Source organism: Sinohyriopsis cumingii, chromosome 15 (genome assembly GCF_028554795.1).
Source record: "Sinohyriopsis cumingii isolate HCF-2022 chromosome 15, ASM2855479v2, whole genome shotgun sequence".
NCBI classification, from domain to species: domain Eukaryota; kingdom Metazoa; phylum Mollusca; class Bivalvia; order Unionida; family Unionidae; genus Sinohyriopsis; species Sinohyriopsis cumingii.
This window is the reverse complement of record NC_142975.1, coordinates 5,496,452-5,523,261: the sequence shown is the minus strand read 5'-3', so window position 1 is coordinate 5,523,261 and position 26,810 is coordinate 5,496,452. Positions and strand designations below refer to the sequence as shown.

At 33.4% G+C, this 26,810-nt stretch overlaps 2 protein-coding genes across 3 annotated transcripts in view; one reads left to right on the top strand and one right to left on the bottom strand.

Moving 5' to 3' along the window:
• The window catches only part of LOC149781207 (uncharacterized), a 170,457-nt gene extending 161,453 nt beyond the window's left edge, over positions 1-9,004 (bottom strand). Inside the window, exons 1-2 of the mRNA XM_089935274.1 lie at positions 8,830-9,004; positions 2,071-2,186 (exon numbers count right to left, since the gene is read on the bottom strand). Coding sequence (XP_089791400.1) covers positions 2,071-2,182 — 112 coding nt within the window. The 5' untranslated portion in view covers positions 2,183-2,186; positions 8,830-9,004. The remainder of the gene's footprint in view (positions 1-2,070; positions 2,187-8,829) is intronic.
• Positions 9,005-9,306: 302 nt separating this feature from the next.
• The window catches only part of LOC149781206 (uncharacterized), a 151,828-nt gene continuing 134,324 nt past the window's right edge, over positions 9,307-26,810 (top strand). The window contains exon 1 of one of the 2 annotated variants that reach the window (XM_089935271.1): positions 9,307-9,494. In XM_089935271.1, the coding sequence (XP_089791397.1) occupies positions 9,452-9,494 (43 nt within the window). In that variant the 5' untranslated portion in view covers positions 9,307-9,451. Of the gene's footprint in view, positions 9,495-20,689; positions 20,853-26,810 lie in introns of those variants that run through there. The other variant, XM_089935272.1, reaches the window with a different exon arrangement.

Below are 26,810 nucleotides of genomic sequence, written 5' to 3'. Positions count from 1 at the left end.
CAAAAAACAAGAGTATCTTGAATGAACATTATACATCTACCCTATGTTTAATAGTTCTCTAAGCAGATCAGATAAATTAAATCTTCATGCCGAAACCACTTCTCTTCTTTCAGTGACAGTGACCTTGACCTTTGATCCCAAATCAATAGACTTCTTCCTTACCCATACATAAAGGTTGACCTACGCCTGTGATGTAGAACTAATGATGGTAATGTTATTGTGAGGAAATGATTTTTCTTCTTTCAGTCAGTAACCATGGTCCTTGACCTAAAAATTTAACAGTTTTCTCCTTATCCCAAGTGGAAGCAATCCACAAAGTTTGGTAACTTAAAGTAGCATATGAGTTATTGTGCAGAAACCATGTCTTTGTCAGTTACATTAACCTTAGACCTGCTGAAATTGATATGGTAATTCTTTACTCCAAGTGCAAGCCATCTGCAAAGTTTGGTAACTAGAGTGGACAACTTGAGTTATTGTGTGTAAACAAATTGGTTACAGAAAGATAGATGGACATTATAATATGCTGTCTTATGAGTGGCATATAAGCAATGATAAATTTAATAACTGCCCCAAATGAAAGCCCTTTCAACTTAAAACGGTCTTCTGAAACATTAATCATTCATTTCACAACAGGGCCACACACAAAAATCTGTTTCCAGTCAGCTGACCATCCCTGCTTCTCATTGCTGACCCAAGCATTTTTCCCCACCATGAAAGAAACAAAAATTATCAAAAAAGATCACAATAAATTTATATGTAGAAAATAATTACCCACCTACCCTAACTTAAAACCAGTGCAATAGAAAACATTTTTTAAGCCCAAGATTAATTTTCAAAACAACATGAGGCATCAAAACACACATACTTTGTAATCAGGAAATTGTTTTCTCAGCCATTTTCAATACAAAGGTACATTTATATTGTGTTCATGAAGTCACATTAGCTAAAACATGACTTGCAATAAAAGAATCGTGGGTTCAATACTCGCCACAGGCAACCAATGTCAGCTGCCTTGTTGTGTCCTAGAGAAAGGCACTTTAATGGGACTGATGATCTATTCAAAGAATGCAAGGCAAGGAAATATGTGTTTTATAAAAGCTGAGTAATGAAGCCATCTCCAATGTTCTTGAGCGATTACAAGATTTTCAAATTGCCAAAGTGTGGCAGATTTAGAGCAACATAGTCCTGAGACAACATGCCAATCCAGAGACTAACTACATCGAAGAAAAATAAAGGAAGATCAATCTAACAGATGAAACAGAAGCATGTAAGATGACTACTAGAAACAGGGCCAGCTCTTTTCACACGAGTCATGGATTAAATCATGCGATATAACAGTAACAATTAATAATGTTAATATCCATGAAAAAGATGATAACAAAAGCAAATCAAATTATTTTTATTTTACCACTAAGAGTGCAACTACTAGATATTACTTTTTTTAGTCTCTTTGAAATTGTGAATGCTCCCAAATTTGAATAGCAGGAGGACACAGTGCTTCCTGCATTCTGTATCCTACAAGCAACACTAATCCTCATGCACACACCTTGGAAAATCTTCAATACAAAACTTGTACATGGAATTAAACACTGACAATGCATTGACAGTAATCACAGAATAAGTCACAATATGTCCCACTATGCTGTTGCAGATTGACAACAACAAAAAATTGAGTTTATCGAATAAGGTTGCCCCATCACACCATTCTAAAATGACCGAAAACCACAACTTTACCATGGTGTGACATACAGATGAATACAGATTCCCACACCATAGAGCTTGAAGTAAATGTCAAAATACTTAGTCAAGGTGTGATGTTCAAACTTATCCCTCATGTGATGTATAGAGAGACAAGGGTAACAGAACCTAAAACGATGTCAAGATCCAACAGACACGGATCCAAGGGGGGATGTATGGACAGACAGACAGACATGGGTAATATACCACTACCACTGTCATGATGAAGCATAAAATTATGAGCTTTGTAATATGTCAGCTTTCACATGGTTAATCCTTACAAAAATCTTAATTTTTTACAGCCTATGTAAAAGAAATTTTTTAATTTACTACCTTTGGTGAAGCCAGCAAAAGCCGGACTGTTGTCTGAATCCAAAAAATGAATGGACTGCTGCTGGAAGGATTGATATGGTGAGATCCAGTTTGGAAGAACACCTGGTCTCATCTTGCTAAATTAAATAAAACAAAATCATATTTAGGAATGACAATGCAAGGAAATATACAAACTGATTATGGTAGCATTAATCATGTCCACAGTGTTGCTGACAAAAACACTTGTCTTAAATAGCAGGTCATCTCACCAAAATGTGGTCTTTTCTGACAGGTTTTATCAGATTTTGTGACTTGTCAAAGTTCACCCATTTGGTGTCCTGAAAACCCAAACTATATCTACACTGATTCTGGAAAATATTGCCCTCCCCCTTTCTCTCCCAATTATATAATTATGATTAGTATGCTTTAAGTACTGGGTAAAACTGGCTGAAGCAGATGCACAAATCAATTTTCTGTTAACGTTATATATATTAAAATGATTACTACATACATGTATCAGTATAAATAAGTGCCACAAGTACCGGCAAAACGGGATCAATTGGATGCACAAATCAAAACACATGGGGGGGGGCAAAAAAAATAGTTATTCTCATTTGAATCTTGCTTTTGTGGCTCACATGCACTGGCCCTCCCTGGGACCTTAAAATTAATTTTTAGTCTCATGCCCCTTCCCCATTACTGTCTGGAATATGATGCTAAAGACCTTGGGATAAATGTATGTGCAATGTTCATGGCAATCCTCCAAGCTGAAGAATGATGACAACAAGCTAGCACTAACAGGCAGATGCATGTTGAACAACAGACCATTCTATATGCTCTCCAGATCTATGACCAACAGAGCTAAACAAATCTTACATAAGCAAGCAATTGGAACATCCTTGTTTCTTTCCAATGTGAGCTGAATAACACGAACTCTTGGAGGTACTCGTCATAATACTTTCCAATTGGAAAGGTTTGTTTTGCAGATATATGCTAGATTAGCAATGATTAAATCCCCTTAATGGTGTATATGTCAAAGGTCACACCTGGTGATGTTTGAACAATAAATGAAATACCTTTGGTATTTTTTCAAATATTCAACCATTTTCAGTTTAGACAATGGGTCACAGACCCAAAAGTTGCTCTCTGCCTATCAGCTACGATGTCGTAGCCTCAACTTTATTTGTTGTGGTTGAGGCTACGAACCGATCCCATATGTAATGGAGCAAAACTATCATCACTAAAGTCAGAAAAACAAACAGTGTAGAAATCTACTAGATAAGTATAATCGTGCTGTGAAAGAAGTCTGGCTTATTTTGAATTTATTAAGCCCTTACACGATAAAATAAATTGGCATGGTTACACTAACCCCAGTGTCCACAATGACAGATAACGTGAGACTCTCGCCATGACCCCTTTTCAACGATACTCTTGCCAGACCATATTTGGATATTCTGCGCTATGTTATTATCAAATAAGTTTCTAATAATGGCTTCTTGGTGGAATTTCAAAGTTGCCGATAAACCATATTTACTTTCATAAAGCAGAATTTCTCACTCAAACTGCACTAAATTTTTATTACGATTTGTTTACGTTTCCAAATAAGGCCTCAATGTCCTTATATGGCACACAAACAAATGAGGCTGAGAATGGAAGTAATCATTATCTGAACTAATATGGCAGACGATCTAAATGAAAATATTTGATAAAAAAAAGGTAAATGAGATTCTACAAATATTTCTACAATGATTTTCGGTATTAAGAGGACCACTCAATTTATTGGATTATATGCAAGGTATGCGTTCAAATAGTTGATATTAGGCTTAAAGAGCGACAGGTGGGAATCACACCGGGCTTGCTCCATTAACACTGATATGCTCATGTTAGTACCCTGTCCACGAGGTAGGAGTAAGGGTATTAATATTAGTACTATCTGCCTATATATTTTTTAATGTATTTTTTTACATAACTGGTGGCAAAGCACAACCCTATGAAGCTTTGAAGACATAATTTGTACTGGCGTGTCATCTGTTATGCAGACTGATTAGTATGCCACTTGCTACTAACAAATAATTCTGACTAACCTCTTAAGCCCATCCATTAAGATGGGGAACTAATATTAGTACTACAGCTAAGTGTATCTCAAATGGAATTAATAACTGGGAGAGTTCTCAGCAACCAGATGTCATTAAAAAAGACAGAGAACAACTTGTTGGCCACCTGATCAATAACTGATTTTCATTCAAACTTGGCCTATAATTCCTGGCCTAAGCAACACATTATTCAGACAGCAATATGCTGAAAAGTACCATGATACCTTAGTCCAACAATGCAAGACATCCACCCAATAATTTAAGTATATATAAGTATTTATATAAGACAATAATTTAAGTTTTTGTGTTACTGTCTTACTTATAAAATACACAGCATTGTAAAGCATGTTCTTCAAAGCTATCTAAACCCTTTCTTTTGGTAAATATTAGTCCATTTTTTGTCATTTCCTTCAATAAACATATCCCACCTTCAACTGACTTCAGCATTCATTGCCTACCATCGCATTTCAACCAAATGAAATGCATGTCAACCAGACTTTGAAAGGTGCTCACTTGCTTGTGCCAGAATTTGATCCCATCCAGAAGAAATCAGAATAAGTATACTCCAACTAAAGCAATTAGATTTTGATTGGTGCAAAAGTATTAATCTGGCTTGCCTAGTACTGTACCCATCCTTTGACTGAGAAATGCACTAGACACCATTTATTCTGGAAGAGAGACAATGGTCAAACAAAATAAATATCAGGTAGATGTCTCACTGTAGGATTAGGACTAACTCCACACTGCTGCATATCAATGTCTTGAATGAAACTGAAATTTCTCATTCTAGTTTCTTATTATATATTAAGACAAAATTTATTTTACATGGCAAGATTTCAAACAACAATTCAACCGACATTAAATTAAACAAAGGAGTCCTTAACATCCAACAACACTTGCAAGACACATGAACACAGACCAAACACACAATGCATAACTTGAAACATGAGCAATGAGTAATTTTCAAAGGCAATGATTAAAATTGAATTTAGTACCTGTATAAATTAAAACCACATTTTAGGATAATTTCAACCAAAAAGAAAAAAATTATATGAAAAAACTGACTTTTAAATTAAATGCAAAAGCACCAAATTAGGACAAAAAAGAAACATGCTCTGATGCAGCGCATGTCTTTGTTAAAAAGAAATCAGCTGTAGTGCACTTGATAAGACAAGGACATATAAGAAAACAAAAGCTAACAAAATGGGGAGGGTATTATTATTATTATTTATAATTACACATATTACATTTACAGTCTTTATCATTATGAATGAAATATCTAAGAGAATTAAAATCTGCTCTCTAAAGTGATCTGGTAGCATTTCATAGAATGGCGGCTGCATATATAAAACATTTTTGTCCCAAATGTTGATATTTTAATTCTTGGGACATCTAAATTATTTGAAATCTAAAATTATATGTATTCTTTTTAAAGCATTAAATCATTCAAACTTTTGGAAGCTAAGAATTCTGAAAGTCTCTAGAACCAGAAGTCTGTGCACATTTAGGGTTGGCATATGTAAGAGTTTATGATTGCTGCCTGTGAAGTCAACATACACAAATCTCACCACACTCTTGAATATTTTCAAGTTGATACAGGGGTCAAGCAAGACATGAAACTTGGAAGAAGTCACTTTTCTTTCTGGACAGAACAGGGAAAAGTGGGAGCACATATATACATGGCTGTGCGCATGTTCTTGTTCTCTTATTTAACGTATGCCCTCTATTTCCCAGTATGCACATTTGCATTTAACATTGATTTTAAGCAATACTTCATTTTCAAGTGGAAAATCTTCTGAATTATTTAAATATTATAAACACATTTAGTATGTTTTTAAAACTTACCAAATTCATATGCATTGTATTTTCACCATGACTTTAAAAGAGAAACTATACATTGTAATGAATTTAATTGAGTAACTAAATTACAGTACTGTATTTGCAAGTTAGCACAAATGATAAAACTGCCCTTAATAAAGAATCCTTTTTTACTTTCTGAAACTTCACCATAAAAAGGCACTTGAAAAGATCTCTAAACTTGTTTTAAACAATCTCTGTTCCATGTACACGAAAGCAAATGCATACATCAGGGATCATGCTACCAGTTGAAGTGGACAACTACATCACCTAAAAAATTAAAACTTCACCTTTTCTGGTAGTAAAGCGAAAATGACTTCACCTTCTTATTTTTTTACATGTACATTTTGAGTGTCTGTAACTTCTGAGATGCTACCTCGCCATATCGATTATTTCCAGTTTTAGTTCAAGGTCAATGTAGGCACCAAGCCATCAAATAGCTCATGTTAATTTCAACTGCACCAACAAACTCTTGCACATTCACAGGCGTGTTTTGATAGCTGACTGACCGTTAAGCCTTTCCCAAGTAAGTTACAACAGAGATGTGTTAAGTCTTTGTTAGGGAGAGTCCATTTAATTGTGGGAGGAGGCAAAGACGTGTTTTGAAACGTGTTTCTTGCTCTACTTTCTTATATAAAGGACACTGTGCCATTCCTTTTCTTGCTTTAAATAATTCGCGTCAGCTATACTATAACATCTTGTATTTCAAAACAAGGCACAATTCCCTCCTTATAAGACAGGCAAAATGTGGCAGTTGATAGAAGGTGTTCAGCCACCAAAAAAAAAAAACATGCAAAAGTTGAATGAGAATGATGAGGAATAATTCTTATGATAGGGAAAAGCATAATGAAAAGTTTCATAAGAAATGGACAAGAGACAGGTAATGGCTGAATTATGATGAGGAAAGAAACGTTATGTGGTGTAACTGGTGTATGCAATTCGTAAAAACAAACAGAAAACATCCCGTTTTGTTGGGGGTTGTTCGAACTTTAAAATTTAATCGGTAAACGTACATGAAAGCTGTGTGACATTGTTTTGTGAACAGGACTAGTAAAGATTTGGCAGGACTAGTAAATTTCTCAGTATACTAGCCCTTCTGGCTACAAAGAAATTTGTGTTAAATTCGAACCCTGCAGTTAAATGCAAGTCTATCTTGACCCTTGTCTTCAGATCATACTGTTCATCCTAATTTCTTTGTTTCCAATAAAACATTACTATTCATAGACAATACACCGAAGCATTAAAATCTGTATATGAATGAACTAAATCCTTCTTATCAACCAATCGACAAAGACAACATGTTAGTGCTGGTGTTTTCTAAATGTAATCACTCACAATATATCTTCACTACACGATTTTGTTTTATTATTTGTTTACATGCTAGCTTAAATTGTATTTGCTCTGCTGCTTTTTTATTTGTATTTTCAAAAAAATGAGAGAAATCATAAAACAACTTTTGACCTACTAGTGCTTCTTGTGAATTCTACAACTTGGCATTGTCACATTAACAACTGATATAATTGCATTTTAAAGCTAAATCTTCCAAATAATATTTAGACTTTACTTTCTATTAATTGTAAATTTTCCTGATTTATGAAAAAGATAATCCAATAATATGATACTTCCCAGATACAGCAATGTCCACCATTATTTCCCCATTACAGGTTAACATTTAGTTTCAAACTGATTTTAAGAAGAAAATAATGTATAAACTGCAGGTAAAATAATCTGATTGCCAATTCTATTCTTAAAACATAAACTGCTATCACATATTATTAAGCTTCAAAACACAAGTTTAAAGGATGACTTACGGAAATCTGGCAGTGATAGTTGCTAACTTAATCAATAAAGGGTTAATGGTCAATCAGCTATTAAAATACATGCCTGAGAATTTGCAAGAGTTTGTCAGCACAAATAATATCAACACCAGTTCTTCGTTGGCTTGATGCCTCCATTTCACCTTGAGCTACATGTTGGAACTAACCTCAGTAAGTTAATCAAGAGTCTAAAAAATTATGGTTACTCCTCCAAGACTAAGGGCGAAGTCATTTTCACTTTCCTAACAGAAGGCAAAGTTTATATTTTTAGGCAACTTAGTCACCCACTTCGTCTGGTAGCATGACCTGTTTATTGTGCAAGTCTCACAGGTTATATACGTATTCACATTTTAGTAATGGATATCATTGGTTAGAATTTGTTTGCACAACCTTTTAAATGACCCTTATCTGAATCCTCATAATTGTTTGGAAATGTCATTATTTACAACTCCCGATAAATAAGGCAAGACTGAATGTCATGCGCTGTGATGTCACAGTGAAAGTAGCAAGAATTTAAAAATATGTACTAATCTGGCAATTGTTTTGATAGACTTGACGTTTTAGTGAGTGTTCATGCCATTGCAGAAATACCAGCCTAAGGGACAGAGATTGAATCTAGAAATGATAAATGTATATAGGATTTTGTCAGTTTGTTGAGTCTAGTTCTGACCAATACATTTCAAGACGGACAGATGCATTGAACTTGAAGCATTGCTCAAGAATTTTTACATGTGAATCGAAATGCAGTTGATAGTTAACTTAATACAAATTCCTGGGAGTTTAACAATATCTTCTCATTATGACACTGCTCATGTTTGGTACAGGCTTCATACTGAATGGCAACGAGGTCATATATTCGAAGAATTTCAAGGCCCACCGTGTTCACTAAGAATATACTTCTACAGGTTTATTTTTACCCATTTCAGTTTCATGCTTACACCTTTGGTTCAGAGACTGTCTTGTTTATATTTTAGATAACCCATCGAATCTGGAATGCGTAGCTGCAAACTCACCTTCGAAGAGAATTTATTATTGTTTCCCCCTGATCTGACTATAACTGCATTGCAACGAGGTGCTCCCTATATCATATATTGCAAAGGTTCGATTACTTCGTCTAGAAAAGTATAACGAAGCGAACTTTACTGGCCAAACTGCCTTATTTTTATCCACACGTGCAAATTTGAACTTGTGCGCATGCCGCTGTATATAAAGCAGTTTGTCTTTAGTTTCGCACAAAGGCACGTCTAAAAATCTACAAAATTTACATTTGAAAATATTATTAACTCACAATATAAATTGACTATACCTAATAAGGAATATTTTAATGCTTGTTAACAACGAACATTCATTATTTACGCATCTACACACTTGCAACTCTGCATCAGTTACTACGAAGATTTTCATTGGATTTATCTGGGCGGGTAATATGAAAGAAGTGTCCCGGTTGGTTAATTATTCTATGCAGGAAATACCTTCATACAATGTACACATAAAGCACGTTTTAGCTATACGGGTCAATAAACAACAACAGCAGAGGGTTATGTGCGTTTGTGAGCTGTGTATAATGACCAGAGTCTATATTGACGTGCAGGGATGTATAAAACAAACATTTAACATTCATGGGAAGTGTTGGCGATGATTTCTCAGATTGTAGGAAACCAAATGGATAAACTCGAAGGTAATGAAAATGACGCAGTCAAGTTACGATCATACATGTATTGTGTCAACTGATACTTAATGTACATGTGATACAGGTTTGATCGTGTCCTTGTTAACAGCTGATTTGTTATAAAAGTTATCCAAAGAATATGATTTGTAACATATTCAGTTTCTAACTTTGTGAATATAATGAATATAGTGATTTTAGTTTAGTTATTATAGGTCATCATAGCATGTCACAAATATCCAATCTTGTAATTTCATTTCGGGTAGCTTGTGAAGTTAGTCAGTTTGCTGTAAAACATCTAATGTGATGGATGACTATTATGCAGAATATTTTTCCATGCACCTTGCAATAGATATAAGCTCATTTTACTCAGTTCATTTTTATATATAGAAACTTAATGTATAGAAAAGAAAAAGAAAGGAAAAAACAACTTCAGTATCTAATCTTTGAATATGAACTTCAATCCTAGGTTTGGCATGTTACCTTAGATAACCTGAAGTCCTTTTTGTGGTTACCTGAATAGATATCTTTATGGTTGTCTGATTGTCCTAGCACAGTTACTATTAGGTTCATTTTTTAATGTTTACTTTAAAGTATTGTTTTAATTTGTATATAATTCTTCACTATGTCATGCCTATTTTTGGAAAAGGGTTCTGGAGTATATAATTTTGTTGACTTATTCAGTATTGAAGAGATACTTCCTGGTGTGTAGTCATAATAATTGATTGAAACAAATCTGGCTGCTTGCATTCATTTTTTTCTCTCAAGTTCATTATGTTATGCTTAAGAGTGTTGGTCCCAAATTGTATATATATATGTTCCATAAAATAGGTCTTGATAATCTCATAAGCTTATTTTTTTCTTTGCAAGATGATAAGTTTTAACATACCTAAAGTATGATTTATTTAAATGCCTTTGCATATTAAGGTTCCATTTCAAATCATTTTTATTTTAAAATGTAAATATTTAAGTAGATAATAATTTTTGTATTAGGTTCCAGGGTTAGGGTTTGAATATTGTAAATCTTATTTAGCTATTAAATTGAAATCACACAAGAAGTAAAAAATGTGTCTTAAAGACAGCCAGTATTTGATAATAATCATAGATTGCAGATACAGCTTACAAGAATGGTACATTGACTATTTTTACTAACTTAGACTAAAAAGTAATGTTCAAATAATTCTGAAATTTCAGTTAATTTCCTGGAAAAAATGAATTCTGAAATTTCAGTTTTTTTATTTTTATTTATTAACATTGTATCCATTATCTTTTTTTTCTTATACAGTATATAATAATAATGTACTTTAGGTTAAAATTTATAACATTTTGTGCATAATAAAAAAACAAATCTAAATCTTTGGGAAAATTGCTATAATAAAATACATGATTTAAATATTGCATTTAGGGAAAGAATGGAAAGAACGTTCTATTGACACAGTTTCTACCTTTACTTTTTGTCTCGTTTTCTCTTTGAACAAACACAATGACAGGGTCATTTCATTTTTGTATTTTCAGGCCTACAGTTCATAATGTAGTTACTCAGTTTTCATTTAAACTATTGATGTATTTTAATTTTATTTTTACAAAGTAGGTACATGAGACCTTCCATCAAGTTCTTGGCCTTGTCACTTTTGTGATATATGAAGTATCAATTATTTTCAAGTGTACTGATGGAATGATATAAAAAGTTTAACTTTGGTATGCTGGTGTATCTGTCTGATTTTTTAAGAAACCATTTAAGAAATATATGTCGTGAAAACGAATTATACCTGTAATCAGAATCTTAGGATAGATCTACCTGGAGATAGTAATTTTGATGGTTGTTGAATTATAGATGTGCAAAACATAATCATGTACATTTTCCTTACTTGTATTGAAGATAAAACAAATCATGTGTAAAATGCACAGGTAAAATACACAAGTAAAAGCCCCTGGAGCCAATATGTGATATATCAACATTTACATTTACCATAGAGATGAATATAAATTACATTTTTGGTCTCAAAGAATACATTTTTCGTCATGATACAAATCTTTGCTATGATGCACTTTATAATTGACACAAAGTCTATTGCAAACTAAAATGTTTTCCAACAAACTTTATCTGTCGGAATTCTCAGAACGTACATAAACAGTCTCTATTAGTGACCATTTCATGACATGGACTGTGAACTTTTTACGATGTTAGATTGAAGACAATCTGTTCAAGGTTGCAATTTCATTGTTACGAAACTACACTTTTATTTCAGGGCAGCCATGCATTGAGGTCTTCTATTCGACAACATCACACCTGTTCACATATATGTACATGTAAAATGTTCATGTTACAAAATACTTGAGTCATTATTTTTTCTTGTTCTTGTTAGCTGGTAAATAGGTAGACACTGTATACATGTACATCTTTGAGCAATGTGCATGTAACTTAATCCTGTTATCAAATAATCACATTATTGAATGCCTGTATCTTTATTCCCATGCCTAAAACTTGTATGAGATATTGGGGGTACCCTTTGTACATTTTGTTTGTATCTTAATGTCCTACTACCAGTAATCTGGAATTTCATCAGACTTGTAAATATATTTCCATTTAGGTAGCCATAAACAAATTGTTTATAATTAGTTTTGCTCCCTACCATTGGGTACCTGTGAAGTAGGTCAAAGTTCAAATACAGAAAAATTTAAATTAATGTTACATTTTTTTCTGCCCAAAGTTCATAATGCAGCACTGGCAGAAAAGACAACCACTGTGCATGTATGCAATAAATTTTGGTTGACTGTCCTGGGTTATTGTGCTGTAGGAATGGTCAGTTACAGGAGGTTATGTAATAAAAAGCCTTGGTGATAAAAAGGGATTAGCTCTAATTTTCAGCTTGAAGTAGATGAGATTTTTTTTATGCATAAGTATTCACTCTCTGATCAACATGGGTTTTTTAATAAAAAGAGTGAATTTTCTAATTCATTTTCACTGCCACTATTCGCAAGCTATCTCGACAAAAATGCATAAAGTTTTCCCATTTTTCTATCAACCTGCAATGGAAAATAACCTGAATAATTCTCTTTATATTTTCAAATTTGATTTCAGTTAGCTACTGTGCCACTTGCTAAATTTGCCTGTATTTTCCTTAAAATATAAACACATTTCATTTTCTAGGTCCGACTATGTATGATAAAGGATTCATGCTTTCTCAGGTAGCTGTTTTTTATGAGAAATATGGACACCAGATCTTCACGTTTAGTGCCATTTTCAAAGATAATAAAAAGACAAATGGATCGATTGGTTAATCTTGATATGTGAAAGGCAGCTATTAAAGTTTGTATGCATTATATATCTCTCGGATTTGAAATAGAAAGATATCCCTCACTGATCTTATCATTGTTGCTATGCATGAGTGAGATTGGTAGCTGTGTAAGACTGTTAAGTGATCTTTATTTCTTTGGAGAGAATGCCTTAAAAAGGTTGTAAACAAAAGAATTTTTAAAGCTCGAAGATCCTTGAAGCCTGTTCTGATGCAGTCCCCCAAATCTGTATTAGAATAATCCTGACAATGGATTATCTGTTTGAAGATACAAAAATCCTCTTAAATTAATCAATGCCAATCAGTCGGTTATCAGATGGTACTCTCAATCCTAGAAACTAAGAATTGTACATGTCATTCAATATGCCTGTAGATGTTAAACAATATGGATTAAAATATGGTTGTCTTGCAAATAAAGCTAGACATGTTGAAATCTTCATGTACTTCAGAATGTTTCTGCCAGCACTGTAAAGCCATCATCCTATATCGGGTTTCTGAATGCATGTTATAAAAATTTGTAAATTGTTTTATTTGTTCTTTTTTCTACATAATGTAAAATGAGGTATATGTGATTGCAAGTAAAATGCTATGAAATATATGGATAACATGTTAGATAATTAAGTGCAGATGTCAAAGGTTTAAATGATACAGATTAATAATATTTTTAAAAATTCCTTACTAATTTTATCTTATTCGATTTTATTTGTATATTTGTTTTCAATTTTAGCAGAACTGAACATTACGTTAACAGATACATGGTTTTGTGCAATTAAAATAATTTTCCCCAAATATTGTACTCGTCTCAGTGTAAAAAGGAACTAGATATTATTCCACAAATATGTCCAACACAATACGTGAAAAGTAACCTAAATCACCTACCATAACATTATGTGTCATGACTTTTTTTACTCTCTCACCCCTGACATGGTCATGTTTCAAAAGCATGATATTCAGTAACTTTCAACATAAAATAGAGAAAAAAACAGCACTTCAATCCAGTATTAAGGGTAAGCAGTCCTGATTGTAGCTAATGTAAACTAGCAGTTTAAATAGCAATTAAAAGGCAAAGAGAAAGAGGTCAGCTATAAACCACCACTTTACATTTTACTTAATTGGCAGACAGTACAATATCTTGTCTGTTGAGTACTATAAAGGCTGCTGTAGGTGAAAATTTGCATAGGTAAAGTTTACAAAGTGTAACAACTCAATTCATCCTAAGTTATATATAAATGAAAAAGCTTCTAGATGTGTGTTGAAGAACAAAAGTTATTACATATCGCTGACTTGAATGTTAAAGCCATCTGTATTAAAGACAATTGGCAAGTTTGTGAACAGCAGTAACATTTCTTTGAAGTCTGATTTTACTCCAAATATGAAACGCTATGCATAATTATTTCAATTTTAGAATAGTGTGAAATTGTGAATCGTTATTAAAGGTCATTCAGGAAGCAGTAAGGTCTCAGCAGAGCAAGGACTAGCAAAAATAAATTTCAACTCCTGGCTGGTTGACAAAGTTTTGCTCTGCTAAACTCAGCAACAAAGGGGAGAATTCAATTCTTTGCATACAACATACACTGTATCAAGGTTTGTCTTGAGTGTATGACGTCCACCAATATAGCAACACCACCCTTATCATGCATGTGACATGCAGTTGTCTTTTATTATTATTATTATTATTATTATTATCATTGTTATTTTTTTTAATATAATTATTATTATTATTATTCACTATCTTAATCTTGTTCAAATACTATAAATTTACACATGCTCTTCATGATGATTGTAGCCATAAATTGGATTGATTGAAAGACAATAATAAGCACACGCTTGTGTTTGTACAGTTAATTTGAATAGATAAAGCATTAACACCTGCACTGGAGAGAGGTATTTATTACTGCAATGAAATGGTCAGTCCCAAATGTGAGATATATTCATTTTTTTGCTAGAGACAAGCATGATCAGACTGCATCAAATACAGTTCTCACAATGTTATCCTCTGGCCAGGATTTGCACTGAGAAGCCTAGTCCAATAAATCAACCAACCCCCCCAATTCAGTGTTGATACTGAAGGATAATATGTGGGTCTGATGGCACTTGTTCATTATAATGTGCAATATGCTGCATGCAAATCATTCCAGAACAACCTACACTTTAGACACATACATGTTATTAGTAACAGCTATATCTAGCATAAAATTCAAAATGGCTACAGGACAGATGGTTGTGCTATTCCACATAGATTTACAGGTCACATAAAATAGGATTTGCTCTGGAAATATAACATACTAGTCAGCGAAAGAACCCTTTATGTAACAGTATCTCCACAGCTGCCAGAAATACCGGTAAGTGTATAAAATTTACACTGATGGGTGCAGCCAAGATTCGCTGAAGATTTGTGCAGCTCTTAATGAATAGGTGATATCAGCCCCTAAATCAAACATCAGTATCATCACAGGAGAGGGGCTGATATAATCTCTTAACAGAATCCATCAGATAAGTTTGAACTCCAGTACCATCCAGTCCTAGTGAGTACAGTTATGAACTCTAGTGACACTTGCATGTAATTTCACCATTACATGGATTTTACAACATAACCTTGGTTTATGTTTTATTTCTGTTAATGTGGTTGTGATCATGAGAGTTTTGCACATGTCTGTGTACAGCAATACTATTTGACAATACTAAGTCTATCAACTAATTTTTTTGTTGTAAGTTTATTAAATGCTTTGAACAGGAAAATGGAGTTATTTTCTTTCATTCAGATTTGAATTTCCAATCATTTTCTATAGGCTTATTTGAAAATGTTGTTTATTTTCATTTGGAAAAGACTTGGCAATAGTAAATTCGTGTAAACACTGGTAAGAGATTAATCACATAATTACAGCAAGCTAAATGATTTTTTTTGCAAAAATTAAATATCTTATAAATTATACAAGATATCCTGTTAACTTGATTTGATATTTTATGTACTTTATTAGATATCTTTTCTTTTGTGTGCTATTTTAATTAAGATATAAATTAAAGTTTATGATATCTTCATAAGTTTATCATAAGATATCTAAATGAGTTGATGAGATATCTTAAGGACGTGATCTTAATGAGTTTATAATGATAATAATAATACTGAGGACTTTGTACTGCACCTAATCTTTAGAAGCTCTAAGCGCTTTACAACATTAGACAACACCTATAAGATAAAAAACAAAATGATATGATTACAAAAACAAACAGTGAAATTAGAAAACATTAAAAAAACATGCTGAAAATATTCAAGGTATCTTAATGAGTTAACGAGATATTTTAATGATATATCTTAATGAGTTAATGAGATATCTTAATGAGTTAATGAAATATTTTAATGAGTTAATGAAATATATTAATGAGTTAATGAGATATATTAATGGGTTAATGAGATGTCTTAATGAGTTCTTGAGATATCTTAATGAGTTATTGAGATATCTTAATGAGTTATTGATATATCCTAATGAGTTAATGAGATATCCTAATGAGTTAATGAGATATCTTAATGAGTTATTGAGATATCTTTGTGACTTATTTAGAATAATTAATAATTAATTATAATAAAATACATAATGTATAAAATCCCTTATGGCTCCAGGATGCAATGAATAATATAAAAGATTTTAATACATGAAGAAATATTTCTTAGAAAGGCCAAATAAAGTGTCCAGAAAAGCCATTCCTGTCTATCTAAGAGATGCTGATGGTACTCCAAATTTAGGTTCGTGCGAAATAAAAATTGCATTATACCAAGGCCAAAGAAGGAATTGTTTTTAAAAAAAGTGTTCAATACTCTGGTCCACTGGTATGGAACAACATTCCCAATGACATAAGACAGACCCTAGCATTTCTTTTTCATAATCAGTGTCTCAAATGGATGAAATCTTTAGAAAATTGAATAGTTCTAGTAAAATAAACAACACCTGCTTTTCTGTAATTTTGCATCATTTTCACAGTTGAATTTTTCAGTGCAGAAATTTTCTATTTCATATATGTTTATGTGTTCACAGATGCCTGTGCATATGTTTCAAGCTTGATACTTTGATGTTTTGAATCAATTATTTAGTGTCAAGCCACATTCTTCACATCATATGCTGTATATATTGTACATAACAGATGAAAAGGCCTCAAGGTAACTCACCGAGTCACTTTCTCTCAATAAAGTTATTATTATTATATTGTTTATGAGGTATCTAGTTTGTAGAATAAATGAGAATTTGGCTTGCCAAATATAACTGACCCTATGACATTCATGTGACCCAAATAGACTTGACAGTGTACACAAAGTGTTTGTGCTTTTTGAGTGCACTCATGCAGAACGGACAAATACCCCTATTCTGTTCAATGCCACATATCATCCATTATGAGGCCTAGATGAAGTGAAGTTCCTCTCTCCCTGAAAACCTAATGATGTCATCAAAATTGGAGTAACTCTCTCCTGGAAACCTAATGTCATCAAACATATTTATGAGTCAGTTCTTGAGTGATTTAAACAATAGCACAATTTTCCATAAAATATTTCCAGTCCATCCCATTATTAAATGGTACAATAAAAATGTAAAGTGTTTATTGTATTTATAAAATGTGTGATTTAAAACCAGCAGTACAGTGAATACTTGTAATAAGAAACAGGTGTAAAGATAATATGCTAAATTTACAGTGGATAATTTTTTTATTTATTTCAATAAGTCTTTGCAGTTTTAGATTAATGAGTCACTATAAGAGTGATATATTTGGTTAGCCTGCCATTATGTGGATATTGTATAAATAAAATTGAAAAGATATAAATAGCCAAGGTAAGATTATTTCAAGTACATTCTTTTATCCTTCGTTTTTTTTTGGAGAATGACTAATCAGTGACTCAATCTACAGAAAGAGATACAGCAGAGTTATTGTAAATATTCTATAAAAAATTTGCTGTGTCCATCATTATGGAAAATAATTTCATCAATGGATTAAATACTATTTTCTTGCATTAGTTTTTATTAATTATTATTTTGCATGATCTTGATTAGTCATGTTCTAACCAACTCTTTGATCATGTCCTTAGTATACAATCTTTGACCTTCTTGACGTAATTTTCAAAGTCTGCTTACGAGAGTCATTTCAATCAAATTGACCACTAAGAGTAAGAACCTGCTTTGCAGAAAAGCCAGTTGTCCTGTTCACTGAGTACTCAGATAATTTAAAGATTAAAATATCTAATTACCTTTTGAAATTACTGGCAAATAAAAACATATGAACGTATTAGAATATCAACTGAGAAGTAGGACTGACCCAAGACTGCATATTCTTGTGTCTACGGACTAGGGCCTGACAACATTGCTGAGTCTTGAGTCTGATGACTAGGGGCTTGAGTAGTCAAGATGGACTTCAAACAGGCACTAGTATGGACTGTAAGATGACACAGGCCCTTCATTATGACGATGATAGCTAGTATGGACTGTAAGGTGACACAGGCCCTTCATTATGACGATGATAGCTAGTATGGACTGTCCTTCATTGTGATGCTGATAGCTAGTATGGACTGTAAGATGACACATGCCCTTCATTGTGATGCTGATAGCTAGTATGGACTGTAAGATGACACAGGCCCTTCATTGTGATGCTGATAGCTAGTATGGACTGTAAGATGACACAGGCCCTTCATTATGACAATGATAGCTAGTATGGACTGTAAGATGACACAGGCCCTTCATTATGACGATGATAGCTAGTATGGACTGTCCTTCATTATGACGATGATAGCTAGTATGGACTGTCCTTCATTATGACGATGATAGCTAGTATGGACTGTAAGATGACACAGGCCCTTCATTGTGATGCTGATAGCTAGTATGGACTGTAAGATGACACAGGCCCTTCATTATGATGATGATAGCTAGTATGGACTGTCCTTCATTATGACGATGATAGCTAGTATGGACTGTCCTTCATTATGACAATGATAGCTAGTATGGACTGTAAGATGACACAGGCCCTTCATTGTGATGCTGATAGCTAGTATGGACTGTAAGATGACACAGGCCCTTCATTGTGATGCTGATAGCTAGTATGGACTGTAAGATGACACAGGCCCTTCATTATGACGATGATAGCTAGTATGGACTGTAAGATGACACAGGCCCTTCATTGTGATGCTGATAGCTAGTATGGACTGTAAGATGACACACGCCCTTCATTATGATGATGATAGCTAGTATGGACTGTAAGATGACACAGGCCCTTCATTGTGATGCTGATAGCTAGTATGGACTGTAAGATGACACAGGCCCTTCATTATGATGATGATAGCTAGTATGGACTGTCCTTCATTATGACAATGATAGCTAGTATGGACTGTAAGATGACACAGGCCCTTCATTATGATGATGATAGCTAGTATGGACTGTCCTTCATTATGATGATGATAGCTAGTATGGACTGTCCTTCATTATGATGATGATAGCTAGTATGGACTGTCCTTCATTATGATGATGATAGCTAGTATGGACTGTCCTTCATTATGATGATGATAGCTAGTATGGACTGTCCTTCATTATGATGATGATAGCTAGTATGGACTGTCCTTCATTATAACGATGATAGCTAGTATGGACTGTAAGATGACACAGGCCCTTCATTATGATGATGATAGCTAGTATGGACTGTAAGATGACACAGGCCCTTCATTATGATGATGATAGCTAGTATGGACTGTAAGATGACACAGGCCCTTCATTATGATGATGATAGCTAGTATGGACTGTCCTTCATTATGACGATGATAGCTAGTATGGACTGTAAGATGACACAGGCCCTTCATTATGATGATGATAGCTAGTATGGACTGTCCTTCATTATGACGATGATAGCTAGTATGGACTGTCCTTCATTATGACGATGATAGCTAGTATGGACTGTCCTTCATTATGACGATGATAGCTAGTATGGACTGTCCTTCATTATGATGATGATAGCTAGTATGGACTGTCCTTCATTATGACGATGATAGCTAGTATGGACTGTCCTTCATTATGACAATGATAGCTAGTATGGACTGTCCTTCATTATGACGATGATAGCTAGTATGGACTGTCCTTCATTATGACGATGATAGCTAGTATGGACTGACCTTCATTATGACGATGATAGCTAGTATGGACTGTAAGATGACAGAGACTAATTCACATATTTTCTCCAGACAACTACAATATGTGAAAGGTACAGACATCACAGCTGCATCCAGGCATACTTGTCAACCACCCTGTGTTGTGGGGTGGGGACTCATGTTAAGTGTTTTGACATCCTGTGTGTATGTGTGTGTACTCAAAAATAGACAATGTTTAATTGAGAATAAGTCCTCTACTCATATGGGAAATAACTGGAATAAAAGAAATAAAATATGTTTTCTTTGAAGTATTTAATATACATGTACTTTCAAATAGAAAACTGCTGGTACACTTAGCATTGTCAGATATAATCTCTCAAAAACACACACACATACATGTACATAACCACATTATACCAAATTTCTGTCCTTCTTATGATAGAGCTCAACAGTTTCATATTTTAAATTTTGTACAATTTACACAGGTAAAATATTTTTTTTAAATTACAACCAAAGTACATGAAAGTAGCTTAGAGGTATGTTAACATTCTCTTCATTTTGTATGTTGCATATGCAAACAACTTCACCTTACACCTGTCACTCTTATAAATGTATATATTGTATGTAGAGTGTCCTCTAAATCCACTGGAAATTGAAATACACTTTTAACTGGATGCAGTCTTTGCTGTTCCCAATAGCTCAGCAGGTGGATCAAGGACTTGCAGTTTTAATTATTGGAAAAATGGGGACCAGTCTAGAAGTAAACATAACTTAACAGTTGAGGGGTTTTGGGGGTTTAGAAGCCATGATTTGTTGGTGATGAAAGGTAAAATTTTCGCAAAAGGAATCTTTTCAGAGTTTGTGACTAAAATAACAGAAAACAACAAGTCATTGAATTTTGAATTTGATGGCGTTTCTTTAGATGTACTATGGGAACTGAATTAGTAACACAAGTCATTGAAGGTAAGGCAAGTACTGGTTGAGTTCATCTTGCACTCATCTGAGACTGATTGCTACTTTTTTTAAAAAACTTCTCCAACATTTGTTTTGAATTTATTTTTGTTTCAGCACAGAAAATGATCTTTTTGCATATACATTGGTATGAGGGCATGTGAAACATGGTGACACTAGTTAGAATGTTCAAACAATTGTTGGTTAGGGGTTTTTTTTCAGTTTGGAATAGTGTTTTGCAGTGATATATTGTCCCACTGCTGGATGGTGTTAGTATCTCAGTTGATTTCAAGTACTCTAGAGAGACTAATGTTTATTTGGTGTTTGTAATCAAACTCTCAGCAACCCGTTCTTAAATGTTATTTTGCCTTCAAACATGCCACGCTATTCCAACTTATGAAATAATACACAGAAAAACCAGCTTCGAAAAAATCTTGCTTCTTGCTGTTCATGAATTAGCTGATAAACTTGAATCTGGCCAACAGTAATGACAATTAACAGTAATGACAATTAAATGTTAAAAATAGTTGATGATAATTTTTCATGATCATTAGGCACAAAGGTTTACCAAGTACAGTCATCAATAATGGTGCCTGCAAAATTGTCTCTCACTCTTTTTTTATATTTAATTTGACTGAAAGTGTGTTTTTCAAAAAACATAACTGTGTTCAGGGTTTTGCAGTCAGAAATCGTTTTTCATTTGCCTTACCACATTCTGGCAGTTACCTCCAGGTGTATTATCAGCCTAATCTATTGACAACTCCCAAGTGTTTGCCTTGGCTAATTTATTGATTATTCTTCAAAATTTCACAAAAAGCTTTTAATTCTAATAATAATTGCATATTTTTGTCATTTCCTTTTTTATTGGTAATTTATTTAAAGCTGTGTAATGTTATGAAATAGTCTGACTGCCAAATTTGCTTTCACACACATTTTTTCCAAGTGTTTTCCAAATTCTGAGCTTCCCTCACTATCTTGAGAATTTTGCAGTTGACATGGACCCCATTGCCTGCAAATTATCAGTGGAGAGGTGTAATGTGTGCTCAGTATAGGGGGAGGAATGTTTCCAGCATGTTGTTAGTGGAATTCCTCTATACATTTCAGTTTTCTTGTCATTTGAATGAGAGCCACATTAGCTCAGGCATTGGACTTGTAACCAAATTTGATTCCTGCCATCAGAGTACTTACAATGATCCAAATTGTCTATTACCTTAAAACTGTTGCTGTGATGTAAACCACCAAAACAGCAAGCCAAACATTGATACACAAGTTGTTGTTTTTTAAGGTGTGCACAACCTTTGGCTTTCTTAGTTTCCTGTGAATTTGTGAGAACAAAGTTTAACTTAACATGTACTTATCTCAAAGTTTCCTTTTCCAATAATATTTTTATGATCAGATTTTATAGGTTATTTTGTTTTTATTTTCTTTCATGTCAACCGTCTGCTTCTTGTACTTCACCAGGTACTAGTTTATGAGATATTTTACATTATAAATGGAAATACTGTATATCCCATTTCCTTTGTATCTCTGGCTAACCATAATAGAAAAATGTACTCCTTTCAGGTACTGTATGAATAATAAGTATTTGTCAGATTGTCTACAAAACAAACTCATTGAGGCAGTTGACTGTCTGATAGCACAGTCCATGAAGACTGTTTCCAGTCGACTGTCTGATAGCACAGTCCATGAAAACTATTTCAAACATTTGATCATATCTGACATTGTGTATTATGTATATTTTAATTGGTCATATATTTACAGATGACAAACTTTCATGGAGACATTAGGGTTGAGAAAAAGCAATTTAAAATTCCTTAACACAAGCTATCAATCAAAGTAAACAAAAATCAAAGTTATACTGGATGTGATTTTGTGTGCTTTCAATGTATTTATACATGTACAGATATTTATTACATGAAGATGCATGTTAATGGGACATTAAACTTGCTTCATTGCTCCACATGATACAGGATAACAAGATAGTAAAAAGAAGTGCACATTAACCTCTGTACAATCCTGTGTTGATCAAGTACCAGATAAAGACAAATTTGCAAGGAGGAATTCATAGTTATTTCTGCTATCTATTGCTAACTGTCAAACCATTAAGTGCACAGCATTGCAATACAACAGTAGTGTCCTTAACAGACAGGTGCCCCTTTATATACATATATTATGCTCCTTTTATATTCATGGTGGAATAACGAGTGAGGGAATCTTATGTTCTGGACATTGCAACTTTAGAATACATCATAATAATGCCCTAAAAGTAAATGGTTGAAGTCAAATTATGATTTGTTTCCATTTTTCAACATCTAACTTCAAATTCAATAATTGAAATAGTAATTATTAAACAAAAGTTTAATGTGATTTGAGTCACCTTCTTAAATGAGTCAGTGCTTGGGTGGGTTTTTTTCTGTTTGATGTTTTGATTGCATGAATACAAAAATGCTCACGTTGTAAAAGGGATAGTGTTATATTGAAAGACTTTATTGTGAGTGACCACTGCATGCAAAAGTATAAAAATGAAATTCAACAAAGTGAACACTTGACTTTATGAACAGGTGTCCTTTATATTGAGGTGTCCATTATTATACAAAATATATACTCTTTGGGATTTATATTTACACATTTGCAAATTAGCTGTGTTGATGTTAGGTTCAAGAACAGTACAGAGTATGAGTTTAGATACAATGTACACAAATGAGAAATGAGTTTAGATACAATGTGCAGAAATGAGTTTAGATACAATGTGCACAAATGAGAAATGAGTTTAGATACAATGTACACAAATGAGTTTTGATACAATGTACACAAATGAGAAACGAGTTTAGATACAATGTACACAAATGAGAAATGAGTTTAGATACAATGTCACAAATGAGAAATGAGTTTAGATACAATGTACACAAATGAGAAATGAGTTTAGATACGATGTGCACAAATGAGAAATGAGTTTAGATACGATGTACACAAATGAGAAATATGCCAACACATCACAGATTTGGAATGAAGCTGACAAGAAAGGAGAGATGTTTGACATCTTATAGCACAACAGCAAAGTTTGTTATTTAGTGATGAGGCAACTGAAGTAAAGTGCCAAAGTGCGTTTATTACGGTTGAATCACAATTATACCATTTTCTGAGTGACGTTCTTTACTGTTGACTCCATTAGTTATATGCAAGATTGGGACATATTATTTATTTAGATCCCCAGCATGCAGAAGGCAAAAAAATGAGGAGAAAATCTCTTGGCATGAATGAAGCAATTCAAACTATTCATTTTATTCTTGCCTTCAATGATAGATTAAGAGAGAAATTGTTAATAATAACTGATATTAAGAATACAATCTTTCACATAATGAATAAACCCCACTATTTTAACATTCGCTTCCAGTCAGAGATGTTAAATAGAAATGTTTTAGTTCAGTGACTTAGATGATACTGTGACCATGAGTCACTGCATTAGTTGCTTTATTACATCATCATTTGATGGTATTTACTCAAGTGTTTGTTCTCAGATGGGTACCTTTCATGTGTCAGTTGATAACCATCACTGTCACTTCCTCAATACTAATACAGGTATACAGGTGTTCTTTCTTTGCTGGGGTTTTATCAGTAGGTGTCAGACAAATTTTACTTCTTGGTGCTAAAAACCATGTATTCAGTTGTAAGTGGTTCAGTATCGTATATTGCACAGGAAGTCTTTATGTAATGAGTGTTTTCATCAACCAGCAATCCATAAAAATCCATTATTATGCACATGCCATAAAGCAGAGCATATTAAGTCAAGATGTCCACCCATCTGTTACTCGTTTAGTTTTCACACAGTAACTTGCCTTTCACATTATTGACCTTTGTGGATATCTTATACTTGGTGTACGGTAGAAATCAGTAGATATTGCAATAAAAAGGTCAAAAATTTAAAAAATATTTCCACACAATAACATTGGTTCTGAATCTCAGGCCTTAACCAAACTTTGTAAATGGCAAGAAATTTGTCAATTTTGGGATTGATAGGTCAGTGATCAAGGTCATTATAACTAAAGTTTCAGTTTTAAGCTTAACTTCAGTAATGTTTATAGATGCCTTTCACCTTGACATTGAAAGAAGTCATTTGATGTTGTGGTCTAAAGGTCAGAAGTTAAAGCTACTATGACAGAAAGAAGAAATTTGTTTCCATAATAACTCTTGTTCCCAGACCATTCATCTGACAGAAGGAATAAAAATTACTTTTTTTATGTACCCAATAACTTTTTTTCCAGATCAGATACCTTGGCTGTACTTAAAGGATGCTGAATTACTGGGGTTAAAAATTCAAAGGTCCAAGTTATTGTGACTCACAGCAAATGGGTTTTGCAGAATAACTTTTGTTCTGAAAACATTTGTTGACCACACTCTATACACAGCTTGCATTTAGGGTAAATTATTCTTGGGTTTTAAGGTCATAAGTCATGTTCATGGAAAGTCTAAAAAAAAAGAAAATGATGGTGGCTTCTGCACAGTTAAGTTTACTTTAAGACCACATACATTGACTAAAGGTTCTGGTCACAGAGACCCATTGGTCAGCAATCTCCATGGTCAGCGATGCCAACTGTGCCTGCGCAGGAGTACAATGTGCCATGGCTATTTTCTTTTTCTTTTGCTATATTGTCCAATTAATCAATTGGTGTAGACAATACAGCAGCTAAGTTTTTGATTTTAATGTTTTTGTAAAAAGCTTATCATTTCATTGTTGCTGCTTTCCATGCTGATTCTGAATTTTAAGTTTATTTATCTGAAAGTATTTTATTTATTTACATTTTTAGTAGTTCAGATCTGCTGGCAAGAAACTTCTCATGTATATTTGATTGGCAGTTTCTAAATGCATCTTCATCTATTATTGTTATAATACAACAGAATATATATGTTATGTCGTCTTGACATCTTTATGCTGTTAAGATCCACACAAGAACTGGAGTTTTCTATCCTCTACCATGACTATACAATACTTTGTAATTTAGCTTGCATTTGTTTGAAGAAAGAAACCTGTTGATTTTAGAATAATAATAATAATAATAATAATAACTTTTATTTAAAGAGGGTAACACAATTAGCTAAGAACTAATCTCCCTTGAGGCCCTCATACAAAGGAATTTATTTATTTTAGCTGCATTTCTGAAGCCACTGGATATATTGGGTTTGGAAGAAGGAAATAGAGTGGGCATTTCTAATCTCAACTGGAATAGTATTCCAGAGCAAAGTTCCAGAGTGCTGGATCAGTGTTAAATAAAATCCATTTTAAATAGGACTGAAATAAGGAAGTATTTCCACAATGTAAGTTGACCAGACAACATGACCAATCTTTGTAAATAGCTTGCATTTGAGATAAAAAAGAAAAACAGATGTATTGATTGTTGTGTTCACAAAAGTTAAAAATATCATGGTCACAGTGACATTGTTTTCACGAGCATTGACAATTGCATACCCCCCCCCCCCAAATATTTTGTGGAATTTCCCACCGACCCACCTATTAAGAAATGTGAGCATGTGAACATCATTTAAGTCATTTTGCTTTGAGCATCATGCAAAACCTGTAATTTTAATTAATATTGATTTGATCTGGTCATGTAAACTTTATTTTAACTTCTAGATTAATTCCCTCCCATAATGAAGCACCAGGTGACCTTTTAGTGATTATGTAGTTATTAAAATCATGGTACAAACTGCAGTTGGCAAGATGGAGAAGAAAAATGGTTACTATGTCCAAACATAAAGGTTGTCTTGGATTTAAGATAAGAGAGACACCATTTAGGGGTCAAAGGTCAATGTCACATTGACTGAAAGAAGGAAAAACTATATCCATAAAACTATTCAAGTTCTTTACCACCTTGACTAAACTTTGTTGAATGTGAGATAAATAGGTCATCAGTTGATTGGGGTCTTAATTAGTTAAAGACCAATGATCACATTTTGTGGATCACATATTTGAGA